Raw genomic sequence first — 17197 nt, 5'->3', positions numbered from 1 at the left:
AAAAAAAATCACATTTATGCAGACATGAATCTAAGGAGCTTGCAGTGGTATTTCTTTAATTATTCAGGTCCAAATGCTTTGTGAGGGTAATATGACTCCTTGAAAATCTAGATTTTGTAGAAAAGGAGAATATGAACAGCTTCAACACATTCTAAATATTTACTTATGTACCTATAAAAAAATCTCAAGTTCCTAACATTCTTGTTTTCTTGGTGTTAAATAGCTATAATGATAACAGTAAGTATGTTCCAGGGTTATTTTTTTTTTTTTTTAGCAGGATAGCATGAAAATTAATTCTTATCATTGTAATCTGCTGAGCCCTGTAGAATTTTATGGCTGCACATTGCAGTATTATGGACACTTATGAGACTCCTGACTGGTTTTATCTTATTAAACAATTTTGAAATCATTAATTTTTAATTGGCCTACTTGTGGTTTTTTATAGTTTTAATTGTGTGTCTGTGTCTAAATATTGGGTGTTGTTTAAATTAAAAAGAAAAGAAGTCCCAGCTAAGCATATATGTTGTAAGGTATTGCTATATGATCATCCCAACACATATTCTACTGTGTGATGATTCATTTTAAAGAATGCTTTCAACAATTCAGTATCCTAATAAAAGTAATAATAAAAAAAGAATGATATGATGTCTAAGATATGTACATTTTTTTCTTGATTGAAAGTTCTAATTAAGTGAATCGAGGAAAATTAACTGAAATTAGCTGTCACGAAGTCACATTTAAATGAGTGATGATCCGGAGTGGCAGTAAACATTTAAATGATATAAATTGCCATTTAAGTGTATGGTTTAATGTTTGTCATGCATTAATATGACATGAGACTGCAGTGACAATCAAGCAGCTTGCTCTAATTTGAACATATTTAGGGCTTTTGTGTGGAGTGCACCACACAAATTAAGACAATTGCTAGTTTTATGTGTCAATTTAAGTGTTATTTTCAGGCATCGGTTAATGAAACAAACCCATCATTTTTGTGTGCAAATTGCAGAGTGATTTCCTTGGTTTCCAGATTAATTTCAACTTCCTCTGCTCAAAATTAGGAATTTCCTTTGCAAGGAAAATACCATTTTGCTAGATGAAGAGAATATCTGTTTGTTATGTTTATTCATTTGGTAATTCAAATCAGAAATACACTGAATCCTCTGTATAAAATAGGAAAAAAACAATCCTGATAGTGATTTAATCTACATAAATTAACTCTTTAAATGTCAATGATTTTTAGGTTACCTTTTAATATAGTGGGGTTTGGATGTTTTTGTCTTGGGGATTGGTTAACATATTCAGAAAAGCAGCCTAATCATTCAGCATAGCACTTCTGTATGGGTTTCTGTATATGTTTGTACACAAGAAACACATGGAAGTCATGGCAGTTTGATATTTCCAGCCTGTTAAAAAATTTTTACCCTAGCATCCCTGTTTAGTTAGTCCTGTTTCCCAAATTCTATCAATCTTCTCTCTGGCTGTCAGAATCAGATAACCCTGCTGTTGTTATTCTGCATGCAGATCACACAGGACACCACAATTTCATTTTGAGAATTCGTAAAACGTAGCCTTTCTGTGTGTAAATGCTCAAACACTTACTGTTTTTTTTTCTTTTTTTTCCATTATTACAGTTTAAAATATGAGATCTCAGTGGGAAGTAGGGCATGAGACTCTGGCATCTATCACAAGGTCCACCTTTTTCTGGATAGAATGTCTAAAATACTCTTACCAATTCTGTATTTAGACTTATTAAGATAATTTGGCATGCTATAAAACAAAAATGCTCCTGCTACTACCAAATGATGACTATCTGGCAAACTAAAGTTTGTGTTTTCTGTGTGGTTTTTTCACAGGCTTTAGAAAGCGAGTTTGTTTCCTGCCAGCTTCACCAGTGGATTGATCTGATTTTTGGCTACAAACAGCAAGGGCCAGAGGCTGTTAGGTCCCTGAATGTATTCTACTATCTGACTTATGAAGGAGCTGTTAATTTAAGTTCAATAACGGATTCTGTACTGAGAGAGGTAAGTTTGTACTTTATAAATACAGAAAAGGCTTCATTAACCACTGCAGTGTTGAAACTGTAAAGACTCCACGTTGTTCAAGGCTTCTGGTGAATGTTCAATTTCTTTGTGTTTTCTTGTGGTTTGGCCACAGGCCAGTAAAATGCAGGGTGCCTGAACCAGTTGTCACAGTATGCAGAATTAATAGAACAAGGATGCAAGTTGTTCTTAAACTTTGTGCACCTGGATTTCAGACCAAGCTGGATGCCAATATAAAAATAAAAGTTCAAGGATTGCTTCAGTTGCTGAGTTCAGTCATTTTGTTCCCTGATACTGTATCTTAGTGGCAGTAAGCAACCTTGATTTGGCTTGTGCTTCTGAATTTACTTCTGCACTTTTTAACAGTTCTCTTCAAGTGCAGTCTTGCATATGTAGCAAACATCAGTTTTGTAGCCTCAGATACTTTAATTTGGTTTGCTATCAAATTAAAATAACCTGGCCTGTGTTTTTCAAATGCAAAATAAAATATTTCAGCATTGCAAAGATCATTAGCTTTACTCAGACTCAGCATCATTCAGAAAATCTATTTGCCAAAGTATCTCACAGAATATTGTGTGTTTAAAAGTTCCTCCTCCACCACCTAAACAGCTGTTTTAAAAGGGCAGGGTGGCATGATTAAAACTGATTTTTGATTGATTTTATGTCCTCTCTTCAGACACTGTATTGGTACCAAATATAGCTGCAAGTATTTTAATTATAGAATAAATGTAAATGGTACCTTGTTATAAAATATTCAGAGTCCATGAAAACAAAGTAATATGAATCTTATCAGCTGTTTTATTTAGAGGTGACACAGGGACTGGCTTAATACCAAAGTGATGGCTCAATGTTGTCATTACATGGCTTGCCATCAGCCTGTAAGCTGCGTCTTAGTCTATTTAAACCTAAAATACATATGTTACAGATAAATACCCTTAATCGAGCTAAGAAGAGGGATACTGGGACATGTGGCTTACAAGAAAAAATGTCATCTAGATTTGGAAAAATTGTTGATCCAAGAGTCACCTAGTAGATAGTCACTGTGACATGCTTTCAATTCACTGATAGTGAATTTGCTAACTCTACATTGGCAAGGAATTATTCTTACCTTTTAAGAGTATTTATTAGACTCTTGAAGTGATTGGTTTAAGTGTGTACTGAAATGTAGGCTGGGTATTGTATGTAAATAGTTCTATATTTTGTTATTAAATGAACCATCATTGAACCTTTATTTATTAAACTAATAATTGAAGTAACACTAGTGAAAGTAGCAGTCTCCACACACAGTTTTTGTGTAGTTTAAATTTTTCTTGAACAGTTCTTGTATCACATTTATTGTGATCTGTTTTACTTCTGTTATAGCCTGAAAAAAATTTACGACCAGGGAAGTTGCAAATGTTTGGAAGTGTGGATCATCTCAGCAGGGCATTCACTTTGTTACCAAATATTTTGAATTTGTCACTTTTTTATAGTTTTTTTGCTATAATGTTTCTTATTTTTGATTGTTCTGCACTGTCTGAACTGACTAAAAAATGAAAACAGGAGAGGGAGAATTGTAGTGTTGTTGAGTTCACAATAGTGGAGTAGCTTAGCAGCAGCAGAATTTTGGAACACTACTGATGGTGTCAAAAATACACACCGACGAATACAGGCAGCAGAATGAATGGTGTCTTGTAGCACTTTTGTTCTGAGTTGCTTGAAGGATTGGCCCAATGGAATATTTTTATTTAGGATTTTTAAGGAAGGTCTCCTGTTTAGTTAGATATCCCTTGCCATTTACATGTGTTTTGTAAAGCATATTTATTATTATGTAAATGTAATTTTAAATGGCATATACGATCAGCTCTAATGCAATACTGATACTGCAGAAATTTAATGACTGGTTTTACTTATGGATGGAGATGACAGTAATGAAAAATCTGTTTGTGTGGATTTCTATATGCATAATCATTCTATACCTATGTGCTAAATGAATTTATCATGCACCTTTGACAGTCTCACCTTCTTCCTGCTTGCTAATCTGTCTCCCTGAGGACCTGTGCTAACATTTTGTGCTACCAAGCACCTTCCATCAGCATTTATTTTTCTCCTTCAGTCAGCCTACCAAAAAATATCTCTTCTTTTCTCCTCCAAATTCCTGGTTAGAGCTCAAATGAATTTCCGATGTGGACAATTTACAGTATTTTCAGGCAGGCACAACGCCTCAGACTTAGTATCTTTTTATTAGGCAGGTGTTAAACTGGATCTCTTGGTTTCAGAAATGATGAGTTTGGCTTTTTCCCCTTGATACTATTCAGATTTGGGTCTTTAAATCTTGACAGCTGAAGCAGAAAAAGTATTTCTATTTGCAAACCTAAACCAAAGAGAAGCTCCTGTGTATTCTGAGAGCTGCAAGTTATTGAAGCTTTTAGGTATCATATGGAAATAATAGCAAGTGCTTAAACCATGGCAATTTCTCTACATACAGTGCTTAGCCTGTACCACATCAGCAATGAGAGGCCTATGATGCATGTGTTTCTGAGGTATCTCCACAGATATAAACATGGGTATTGGTGACCCACCTCATCAAAGCGGCCACACACAGAACAATGGTGGAAGGCACTGAGGAGTGGAGGGGTGTAGGTTAATGCAGAATTTCTTTAGGTCTCCTAAATGGCTCTGACTGGCACCTTTATTTTTATAGGCAGTCAGGTTATATATATTACAAGAAGGAAGTACTCGTCTAGGAAGGAAAACTACTTGATTAAAACCATATTCCACCTTTTTTTTTTTCCTAACTGAAAACGTAGAACTTTTACATCCTCTATACTGCTGTGAACAATTTTTTCCTGCCATTCTTTCTGCCTATTGGAATAAAGGAAGTAAAGTATTTTGAAAGGATCTAACTGCCATAATAGAAAATTTTAAACTAAAATGCAAACCATGGGCCACATGCTACCTTTTGGCAGATAAACCCTGGGGAGTGCAAAGCTTGCATAATTCAAAGGCAAATCTCAGGGCGAGGGGAGTAGATCAAGAGAGAAGGGTTTGAGTCGCAGCCAGTGGGGGAAGGGAACTGCAGCCAGGAGAAGCAAGGCAAGGGATATGCTGGCATATTGGTGCGCTGCTCATCCTGCAGAGACCATTCCTTCCTCCTCCTCTTCCCCTCCAAGCATTTTGGTAGTGCTGTCATTGACTCTGCTCCTTGTGTGTCTTGCTGAAGGAGGTGACAGCTGCAGAGGGAAGTTGCTGTTCAGTGGGCAAGCAGTAAATATCCTTCTGGTGAAAAACACTGCATTTGCTAGCAGAGCTCTGCTGTGTCACTGCCTTCTGTTGACTTGCTCTTGTGCACCACATTTTGATCTGTGGGACTCCCAATCACAAGATCTGCTGTGGAAGGGCTCTTTTTTTGCCTGGATGGAAGGGGCAAGGAGTCATTTAGCACAGACAAATGTCTTCCAACTGTTCTGGAGAGAATGCACAGCACCTTCTTATCACAAATTCTGCTCTCTTTTTGCCATAGCTGTCCAAGAATGGAGGGAAAAAAAAGTAGAATTAGATCTAAGTCACTCAGACAAGTGAGTGATTAGGAGTTGAAGGACAATCCATACAAAATAATTTGTATCTAGGACTGACCGGTTGGTATTTCATCAGTGTTGGTCAGAAGAACAGAAATTCCTCTTGTCTCTGGCTTAGCGTAAGAACAATCGTGAATGTGGGCTGCCCTCACTTACTACTTAAAAGTCCATTTCTCCACTGATATCCCTATGTAGTTAGTGTAAACACTGGATAAAAGCAAAGAAAAGAAACAAAGTTAGTAGCAGGAAGATGAAGTATTATTTGGAGAATGCATCTTTGATTTGTACGGGAAGTACAAATTGTATTTGCATATAGGATTTCTACTTCCCTACCCTTCAGAAAACACCCTGAATTTTATACCTTGCTTATCAAAAAGCTACGTTTGAAAAAAAAAAAAAAACGCAAAACGAAACCATCTGATATGACCTTTGAAGTCAGCAATTTTTAAATCAGCAATAATATCTCTAAAAACATAAGTCCGATTAAATTAATAACATTGAGTGATTTGCTTTTAGCCTTAGATGGTTCTGTTGTTTTGTACTTCTTTCTCTGAAGAGAAGGTGCTTTTTTGTTACATGAAGGTGGTCTGTTTAACATTAGGAAGCAAGCTTTCTCTATTTTTTGGCACCTTTCTTTCTATTGATTATATTCCATTTCCATATGAACTGAGGAGTTTCAAAAATTAGGAAGAATCAGCTTTGACATAGAATTTGGCTTGTTATTTGAATGTGCCACATCTGATTAAATATATAAAAAAGGTAATATTTTTATTTTCAGTTTTAAGGCATATGGGATAAATTATTTAATGGCTAATAACTTTTAAATGTTGTTTAAGATTAATGTCTTTGGGTAAGTTTTATGCATCTTAGGTCTATCGCTTATAAGTCTTATTTTATTTTTAAATATTTACAGTTTGAAAGACTTCTGTGCTCAAAAGAAGTTACAAAGATGTTTAGTTTACATGACCCCAGTTTCATGACAGCAGTAGCAGATCTGATATCTTATCCCAGAGAAAGCATTTTTGGCCTCCTTTAGCTCTGGTCATGGTGGGAGTTAATAGCATATTTCAGCTCTAACTTAGCTGAAGAACCCTGACAACAGTGAATCTTTCACAGAGTATAAACATGATTTGTATTTATAACATAGTTAACATTTACTAAATAGTTGGTAAAATGATCAGTCTAGATTTAGCAAGTTGAGCAACGGTCTTTGTTGTGGCTGTGATGAGTTTTAAAATGTAGGATAAAATGGTTATAAAATAACTGTCACAGAGGAGTAAATTTTCATGTGCTGTATTCAGTAAATAACAAATTATTGCAGGCAACATTCAAAGTACTGTAGAAACCATCTTTGAATTGTCTCTGGCTGGAAGTGTGCTGCACAGATGGCATGTTTGGTGTTGTACAGCACAGGAACAGTGGGAAAAGCTAAATAAATGTTTAACATTGGTCTTGTTTTGAATGCAAGTCTGTATTAAAATACCCTGGTGTGGAATGGGAATTAAGAAGGCTGTATTTAAAGGATTGTGCAGTGATTTAATGGCTAAGGAGATGTGGACTTTCCAATGCATCCGAGCCCAAGCCTTGGTCTTTACCTGGAGCGGTACTCGTGGTAGGAGTGTGTAACAGAGGCAGGCCTCCTGTTAGGGCAGGTACCACTGCTCAAGAAAATCAGCTTGTCTGGGCATCAGGACTGTCCCATGAAAGGATGCTGTATTTCCTTCTGGTGAAAGGAGCATTAAATAACAGGAGGACCACTCCTGCCACCCATTTGTATCAGTTACTTATTAGTTCTCACATCTCTGCTCACACTGTGACCTGTTTGTGGTGTTGGAGTAAATGAGCAAAATGAACATAAGCAAGTGCTTACTGGAATATCTGGGAGGTGTGGCACTCTTTTGGTTCCATTCAGCCTGGAGTTTGATGTGATGAACGGGGATTTATTGCCCTTTGTCTTAATTTACATGTTTACTACAATGCTTACAAACAGACATGCAAAATCCTCAGCTGGGCTCTGATCCAGAAAAAATATTTGACCTTGTTGTTCTCTTTTATTCTTCATTACAGGGTAGATTGTAATTTTACCTGCTGATTCTGCTTCTCTATCCAGCAGGAAAAGGAGACATATTTTAGGGTTAATTAAATTAGGACTGGGATGCTCCATGTATAAGGATTTTAAAAACTGGCAGAAAGTAGTAAAGTTTTTTGGCAGGAGGGAACTCACGTGAATTAGTTCTTCAGCGCTGAGTGCTTTTTCCCCCTCAGCCTTTGATTAGAATTCAAGGGATAGAAATTTTCAGCACAGATAGTTCTCTCACCTCTTGCTTGACCTGTCTTGAGGATCTGTAAGAGCCAGAGAGGTCTTGAGACCCCCTGGTCTCCTTACATTTTCATTTGTGCCTGGCTGGTCAGTCTTAGCTGACATGTTTGTTGGCCAGCAGTAAATAAGAAAGAGTAATAGAAAGGTAAATAAGGTATGGATAAAAGTGATGTTCATCATACTTCAAAAAATAACTCCTTTTGATATAAATTGTTTCTACTTTTAAGCTACTTTTTCCTCTTCCATATGTGGAAAGGATGAGATATACTTGTATATAATAGCTACAGTTATACACCAAGTCATTTAGCCTTGCAAGAAACATGGAAGTGAACAGGCTACAGGAATTTTTTGTGTCATCAACATGGATTGATTATTTGCAGCCTCTTTATGCTGTCCAAATGGTCTCTGTATTGTCTTTCATAGTAATTGGGAAACAGAACATTTTTGTTTTGAATGCTGTCATTCTACATGCTTATTGCAGCCCAGGGTGTCTAACCTAGACATCAGTTTTCCCACTGTGGCCAGAGATGGTTATGGTGTTTACCTACCAAAATTTGTTATTTTAATTATTAGTTATATTTGATAAATAGCTGCTGCTTGAGTGAGAAAGCTTGTGGTCATGTCAGAGGTGTTTTCCTTAAGCAGTATCTAAAAGTCAAGTCTCAGTTAAATGCTACATTCTGTTAAATAACAAAAAAAGTTCATTTGTTGCCCTAGAAAACCCTGAGATAGCATTGCACCCATAGTTTGGAAAAAGCAAGTTTGGTCTTGCAAGTAGTAGTTATGGGAGTTTAAATAAATGTATTTCATAGCTTAACAAAAGGAGTTATTTCTTTTTTGCAATTGTTGCAGATTCTGAAAGGTGATCAGAGAAGACACTTTAAAGACCACTATATTTTGTATTTTTACATCTGTGTATTAATCTCCTTCAGATTGAAATGTTTTATTAATGAAGCTTTTTTATTTAATAAATAGAGACAACATCAATGTTTAGGAAATTCTTTGGACTGTTAACAGATTGGAATTGATTACTTTTTTCCAGAGGAAAATGTTTAATATAAGAAAATTTGGGATTGTTTAGCTCTTTAGAGAAGTAAATTAGTAATGCCAGAAATTGAAATTTGATGGTATTGTGCATGGCAGTGCGACTACTTTCTTGGTGATAACTATTGATTTGAGATTAAAGCAGAGAGTTGCTCTCTTGAAATCTTCAGCTGCCACAGGGAAGAGAAGTGGGAAGCAATTTTGGTTTTGGTGCTCAAATAAAACAGAAACTGTTGTATTTTAAAAAACTAGTCCCAGAGCAGCTTAGGCTTTTGCTTTATTTGCAGGTCCTTAAATTGATCTTTGCTCTCCTTTTAGACTCTTTTCCCTTTTTATTTTGTCAGTCTCTTTGAAGTACTACCAGACCTGGTTTTGTAGTTCTAGTGTTTATCTGCTTCTTTCCAGTAGCCAAAGATTTAGGTGTTTTGAATGAGCACATCAGTGTTCCATACAGAGATACTGTTTGAAATTATCCATGAACCCAGTGCCTCTGAACATTATTGAGCGACATTTGTTTCTGTTGGTTGTGTCTGGTCTGACTAACTGGTTTCTTTCAGATTGGCAGCTGGGATTACGCTGCGGTAGACGGACAGCTGGAGATTGCATGAGCTGGAGATTGCAGCCAGGCCAGGCTGTACCTCTGTTTAATATGCCTGGAATGTATATATTCAGATTGGAGCTACTTGCGGGACCCTGAGGGGCTTCTATTTGTATTCTCACAAACTGTGATTACTTCCTGTTTTATTTTAATGAGTGCCATGTAGTTGTCACACTGATTTGTCTGGACAAAAATACTTCATTTTTCTATTTTCTCACAGAAAATTCCTAAATGGTAGTGTAAGAGCTGGTTTAGTGGTTTTGTTTGTAGAGATGTGGTGGAAGGCATCCTATGAAGTTCTCCTTTCTCCACTTTTCTGATGTGAATAGGATAATGTATTATTCATATATTGATTTCAAACAGATTGAGGAAAAAAAAAGTAATCCTGCTTAGGGTGACCCCTTCTCATCCATGTATCTGTAGTAGTTTGGATTGTATAAACAAGTGGTTAGACCAGTAACCAATCTCCAGACAGCTCTGGTATTTTCAGAAGTCAGGTATTTTCTGGTATTTTTAGGCAGAAGGAGGTGAAACTGGGGGGTGATAAGAAGAAAAGAAATATATTATGCAGCAGATATATTTCTTACAAGGAAGGTACAAAGAAGGAAGAAAAAAATGCTGAATTTCTATTTGATGGCTTTAATTTCTCCCTGTATCTGTCTTTTTTTTTGTGTAATGAGGCCCACAGTTTTGTTACAGACTTTGCTACAGACTTTTGTTACACAGCAGCAGGCAAAGGTTGTGCACTTTTTGCTCCATCCCAAGTTGCTCGATTGCCCTAATAAGGTCCCCTCTGTAGGCTGCTGACAGTGTTTCTGCCCACGCTTTGGCTCTGGAGCCATGGGCCTGAGGTGCTGGGCTTGGAGCTGTACCTGCATTAGTCGGCAGCAACAGGCACCTTCTGCATTCTGCTTGGTCAGCAGAGGGTACATCACAAACGTTTTGCAGTCAGGTTTAATGGCACCTAGAGAACAACAGGTAACTCTTGGTCTTGTAGTGTCTTTTCCTTAGCCTTTCTTCTGCTCCATTCTCTTCCCTGCTATTTGTTAGATTCAAAGCTAGCACACACAGTTTTCTTAAATCAGTATATTAAGTGAATGGTGCAGTGAGAAAACAAAATATAGAAGCGATTCAGAACAAAATGTTTGATTTGTGAAGTCAAAACAAGAGAAACTATTTTCTGTTTTGACATGAAGAAACTAGACTGCTCATTTTATTTTTAAAATAGCAAATGGCAGTGTGTGAATTTGTGATACTAACATTTGAGTGCTGTATTTTTCCCTTGGGTCAAGTGTAGTGCAATATCCCCAGGGCAGGTGAACAGTCAGCCAGCATATACGTTGCCTATGTCAGAAAAGCATTTTGCCCATTTCTCACAATCTTGATCTAATGGAGATTGTTAGGAAGCAAGGGAGATGGTACTACAAAGAGCTTCTCTTTATAATCTTCTGCTTCTTTTCAGCAATTTTATCTATTGTTATGAATTGTTCTTGCTCTCTGGCTAGTGTTATCTGTGTTTCTGTAGTCCTAGAGGAATTTAACTAAGAATATTCCTGTAGGAGTGTAAGTGGCTCTCTGGTCAGAGCGGGTTTTCTGATCACTTGTTACTGGAGCTGGATTTTAATCACTGTCCCATGGGGAAAGGAGCTCCTTGGTTGGCCGCTGAGCCATTCAACTTCCCTGTCTGAGGGGAAACCTGTCAAACGGTCTGTGTTCTCTGATGCTCTAAAGCAACATCTGGGTGGAAGGAAGGGGAAAGCAAGTAATCATAATTGCATATCACTCAAGCCAATAGAAATCACTGAGGAACATGTGTGTAAACCTTTGTGAATATTGAAAAGTGAGGTAGGAGTGGCAGAGAGCCAAAATAATTACTTTTGCAAGGGCTGTTATTTTCTAGAGTAAATACTGGGCAGAAAGATGGAGGATGAACCTAAAACATTTTCTGTCCCTGACACGTGAACTGAAATATATTATAAAGCATGCTGTTATTTCACCTGGGGTTTCAAATGTTTGGCAACTAAATCGTAGAGATTTGGGAAGTAACTGGGAATACTTTGGTGCAGATCTGTAAAAGAGCTGAGAGCAGCCTCTTTGTAGCGAATGAGGAGGTTGTAGCTTGTTGTACTCTTAGACCAAGGCATGCATTTTAACATGGGTGTACTGTGCCCCTGGACTCCTTAGTTTGGTGTTTTGTGTCTGAGGAAGCATGATGAAGGCAACTCTGAGCTAGTCTCTGTAAAGGTCTTTAAATCTGGAGTTAAATGGTGTATGTCTTGCCTTTCAACTGTTATGGACCTTTATTTGAGGATTTGAGTTCAAAACTGGAGACTGTTTCATTCTTTCTCTGTGACACTTACTGCAGCTCCCCCTCCACCCACCCTCCCTCATATTTAATTTTATAGTTCTTTCAGACATAAACATGAAAAAAAAAGCAATTTTGACTTAGTTTCTGAGTGTTGCTGCAAAGAAAAGCAACAAACATCTGTTTTTACCTTAACTGCATCCATATGTTCAACCTCCCCGTCACCCTCCTTCCCAAAAAATTTACAGCCGTATTTGATGGGTACTGCATATTGTTGAATTAACTTTTTTCACAGTTAGATGAGAGGGTAAGTTCAGAGATTAGAAATAGCCATACTAAACAATGGCCAGGAACTACATTATAGCTAAGCCAAGTTTTCAAATTCTTTACTTTCCTTCTTTCAATTTTCTTCCCTATTTTCCTTTTCCCCTTCCCACATCCCAAGAGAAGAGGAGATGACCTAGGAGGCTTTTTAGGAATTGGTAAAATCAGATAAATGTTCATTTATGAAATTTTCCTATGGCTTTCATGCTTCTAAATTAATTAACATTCAAAATACAGTGTTACATAAGTATGTGTTTGGGATGCATACTGTGTGAATTATTGTAAAGGGTTGCTTTCCTTGTTTCATTTTATTGCTTCTTGTTGTAGCATCTGGAACAATTGTGGCCTTACCAAAATTTTGGGTTTGTAGATAATTAACAGGAAAAGGGCAGTTTTACTGAGGTATTTGAGAAACAGTGAAATAAAATGGGGAATGATATTATGCTTTACTTTGTGGCACACATCTTGCTTTCAGTGATAAGAGTTTGTTAAGCTAAAAATTTCTTTCAGACAAAGGTTATGTATGTCTTACCTGTTATATGGTGTCCTTAATAGATGTGAAACTGGTTGTGCAAATTTCCCAAATGTTTCTACCTACAGTCATGTAAATGGCTGTGTGTTCCAGAGGAACCCAGCAGTGTGAGAAGTCTTGCCCTTCCTCTACTCCTGGAGGAGCTGTCTGTCTCTTAGTGATACTGACTGATGCTGGTAATAATTATTTTCAAGAAAGCTCAGTTAGACGCTGGGCTAATATTCATTAGAAGGGAAGTGGATGATGAGTTTCTGACTGATGGGTATTTTACTGTATTTTCTCAGGTGAGTGGTAGGTAGGTTCTTTTCTTCAAAGGAGATACTAATTATACGTCTGAGAAAAAGATTCCCTGGTCCTACCTGATTTTTTTTGACAGGTTGAACAAAAGTCTGAGTAGCATCTGGTGGCTCTTTCTGCTGTTACGTAGATTAAGAAATGGGGATTGATTCCAGTTACACCATCACATTTCTGCTGACAGAGGGAGGTCATCTTGCATCCTTCTGTATGTGATCCTTCTGACTGAGACATCAGAATGTGGACCTGACATCTGGATTGACTTTGAATACAATCTGGGAAAAGGAAAGAAACATTTGGAGTTGTAGTACACTCTCTTGGTCATTGTTGCAAAATGTGGAAACTAAAATGAAAAACCTTTCCTTTTTTTTTTCATGGTAACCAGAAGGAATTCAGAAGATTTTTTTCTGAAGACTAGCCACTATGTCTAGACATATTTGTCCAAGTGTTGTTGCCTTTACTCAACAGTTCTTCAAATTTCTTTTGGATTCCTGAAGACACCAGTAAAGATGACAAACTTAAGCTAGATCATAAACAGTGTCTGTTAAGAATGAAAATGGAAAATTTGTGATCCTCTGAGGCAGGGTTTAGCAAAATCATAGTCCCACTGGTCAGCAGCTTCACCAGGTCTGACAGACCCTTTGTGAAAACAGACAATGCCTCTTGACTGACAGGTTGAGTACAGTATTTTATACTTGATCTACATCAGTTTGAGCTCTTGTAATGATGAATGTATTTTAAATACTGTGCCTCAATACATGATATCTTGTGTTTCTTCTTATCATTTTCCCTCATTATTGGCACTATATAAGTGTATAGTTTCCAGAGGTAGCATTGGGCATTTAAAGACACACCATATTTCAAGGTTGAGATGAAAATTCGGACTCTATTTAAATGCTTAACATGAGCATTCAGGAACGAAGTTTCTGTATTGATCATAAGTTAATATACAAGGAAATTAATCTAAAGCTCACTATTTCCTTGCTTTAGCTATTCTCAGTTCTAAAAGAAATGCATGGGAGTTGTGTTTCAATAATATTTTATGCTGTATTCTTCTGGTTCTACCCATAATGCAGGGCAGAATTCCCATTTGCTAGTAAAAATATGCTGCTTAATCTGCAAGTAAGTTTAGGCACATCTTTTTAAAATCTGGATGTTTTGAAACAAACAGCATTTTGTGGAGAGGGTAGGGCTGCTGACCCGTTCCTTTGTTAATGCCTCATGTCTTAAGAAACCTCAAAGCTTTTGTGATTCTCTTGATATCTTGAGTCACAAACTCCCAGATTTGAATTTTAATGTATTTTAATTCTCATCAGCAGGAAGGAGACTCATGTGGTCTTATTGAGCGTTAGTGTTTCATGAGTCTGATACTGCTGTTACTCAAAAAGTGCTCACTGCATCACACTATGTGTATGTCAGATTTCAGCCAGCTTTTTGATAACTTACTTATTCACCAGTTCTTTGAAGATTATGGTCCTTCCCAGAGTGGGCAAGAGTGCTAGAATCTGTTCACAGACTAATTTCAACTCCTGCTCTGGTGAGTTCAGATATTTCAAAAGCCCTGCCAAATGTAATAAAGGCAAGTGTTTTGGATGACATGTTTACTGTCAAGAGGATGATTATTTTAAGGTCTCATGTGCATTCTACTTTTGGCTTTGTTATTGTTGTAACAGGAGAATGTCCTACTAATGGTTTTTATAATTATACAAAAATAGCTGTTTTTAAGAATAAGGTCAGCATAAGTGTTATTCCATTGTCTCAAAAATTTTAAGGATTGGCTAAAATAGACCAGGAAATGTAAGTGTAAAGAGCATTGAGGAAGGTTTAACCATGAAAAAGAAGAATTAGGGGAAAATACCTGAGACATCAGTCCATGTACAGCCTGCTAGCCCACAGCAAATGCAGGGTGATTAGTTAAGCTCACAGTGAAAGAAATATAAAGTAAGGTGAATGATTTGAGATTTTCTGTACTATCAGCCTGTTTCTGTGCATGGTGCAGGGGGCCAACCTGACAAGAAGTAACTTGTTGAATTTTGGCTGCTTGATGTTATCTTTAAACCAGTGGGCCAAGAGGTGGCAACATGGAAAATTAGCTGGACATGCCTAGGGCAAGAAGTATAAGTTCACAGGTTTCAGCATATATATTGAGCATAATTATTTTTAAAAAATCATTAAGCGTGATATTTTCATGTGAAATGAAGTGAAGGAAGTACTAAAGCATGTTGCTGAAGATACAGATAAACTTTAAAAACCCCCTTGTGTTATGTCTTCATGTTCTCCTATAGTTTTGCTGTTGGTAGTTTAATACATCCTAACATTGTTTGCTCTTCTTGAATAAACCTGGAAGTAAGAATAAAAGCTCAGTGTTGCTTTCCTTGTAGGTACTGCTGTGAAATGAAGCAATGGAGTTTAGTGTACAGCACTTAATACCTGCAGAAACCTTTTAAAAGTTAACTTTTGTTTTTGAGTTATTATACAAACAGGATAAGCCAGTGTTAGAAAGGAAAAATGGAGCCAATAAAGAGGGTTTCTGATTATAATAGCTTGTTTCTGTTTGATATCATTGAACAGGATGAGGTTTTGCAGAGTTTCTCATGGAAATAGCATCCACAGTACTAAAATGATTACCTTATTCTTAGTACCAGTGCCAAGCACTTAGCCCCACAGTGAACACACGGGGTTGATTTTCAACATGAAACAAGCCAGAAGTGTGGAATGACATTTTCAGGTGACAGTTATGGTCCTATTGCCTGTAATTAGCACCTCTTAACATGCAAACCTGCCTGTGCCTTTTCCAGGCTGTGGAAGCTCAAATACGAAGTTTTGGACAGACCCCTTCCCAACTGCTTATAGAACCACATCCTCCAAGAAGTTCTGCCATGCAGGTGGTAAGTGCCATGTTAACTCTTTGTGACCTGCCATTTTGCTCACTTCCTTTGCTTCCTTACCTTTGCAGAACTGGACACTTTCACTTTGCTTTTATGTGGTTGTGGAATTACGTTATTAAAACCAGCAGATGAGTTACGATTTGGTAGGAGTTGCATGCAGTGCTTAACTATTCTTTTTTTTTTGTTGCAGAAAGGATTGCATTGATTTCTAGTGTAGACTTTTTTTTTTTTTTGTCAGTGTAATCTAAGAACACTTCATCAATTGATTTTGTTAATACCATACCTGTACAGGTGAGAGCCAGTAATCGTGGAGACAATTTAGTTAATCTTTGGCAGATAAGAAGCATGGATTTAGGAGGTGGAACTTACTTGTCTTTTCCCCCAGGCTTAGGTTTTCCCCTAAAACCAGGATTACTAGGAATTCATGAGCTGAAATTTAACATAGCAAAGAATGTGACTAAATGTGTTTTGCAGTAAAGCTAGGGTGATAAAATCCAGTCAGTGAGCATTAACATGCTTTCCCTTTTACCTCTCCTTGTGTCTAATATAATTTTATTTTACAAACTATTATTACATTACTGATCACATTTCATATCATGCTGTGTGCAGTCCTTGCCTTTAAAATATCATTTGTGTTGTTGTAGGTGCAGAACTAAGGATGTTAAGTGATATTCTGACAAGTGGAGCAAATGGTCTGCTAATTCCCAAAGTTTTCAAAAGGTTACATTCCCTTATTGTTAGGGTGGACATTTTGCGCTGCAATACAAAAAAAAAAACCAAAACAAACCCAACCAACAAAAAAACCCACAAAACAAAACCAACAACAAAAAAACACCAACCAAACAAACAAACAAAAAACAAACAAACAAACAAAAAAACAAAACCAAAAACCAAAACCAGGTTTTACAGGATGCGCAAGAAGAAAATATGTCCTACTCAAGCAGACTAAAGTTATTAATTTTAAAACATATCTGAAGTGCAGAAGGTTTTAAAATATTACAGAGAAACATGACATGTTTCCAAAGTAGCTTACAAACCTTGTGATGCAGGAGTCTCAGACGTGTAAACTTCCTTGATAAACTGAGCTACTGGCCTTTCTCAAATGCATCACGTATTGTACCTCAAAGCTGCTCAGTTGCCTGTGCCCCGTGCCCAGGTCCCAGGCAAGCAGACACTGCAGGGACTTGTGTGTGTGTTTCAGAAGAGCCCTGCTAACAGGGATGTTGGGGAGCCCAGGTACTCCCCTTCATGCAGGCACTTGCCATATATGTGTCCATCTGTCATGGTGCCATGACT

The 17197-nt window shown here is 37.1% G+C and overlaps 1 protein-coding gene across 7 annotated transcripts in view; it reads left to right on the top strand.

Moving 5' to 3' along the window:
• Positions 1–17197, top strand: part of LRBA (LPS responsive beige-like anchor protein) — a 368276-nt gene that overhangs the window by 311834 nt on the left and 39245 nt on the right. For all 7 annotated transcript variants that reach the window (XM_072928718.1, XM_072928719.1, XM_030270329.4 and 4 more), the window contains 2 exons: positions 1854–2021; positions 15812–15901. In XM_072928718.1, coding sequence (XP_072784819.1) covers positions 1854–2021; positions 15812–15901 — 258 coding nt within the window. The remainder of the gene's footprint in view (positions 1–1853; positions 2022–15811; positions 15902–17197) is intronic.

The sequence above is a fragment of the Taeniopygia guttata genome, chromosome 4, assembly GCF_048771995.1.
Source record: "Taeniopygia guttata chromosome 4, bTaeGut7.mat, whole genome shotgun sequence".
NCBI classification, from domain to species: domain Eukaryota; kingdom Metazoa; phylum Chordata; class Aves; order Passeriformes; family Estrildidae; genus Taeniopygia; species Taeniopygia guttata.
The sequence above is the reverse complement of the archived record's forward strand: the minus strand, read 5'-3'. Positions and strand labels throughout refer to the sequence as shown.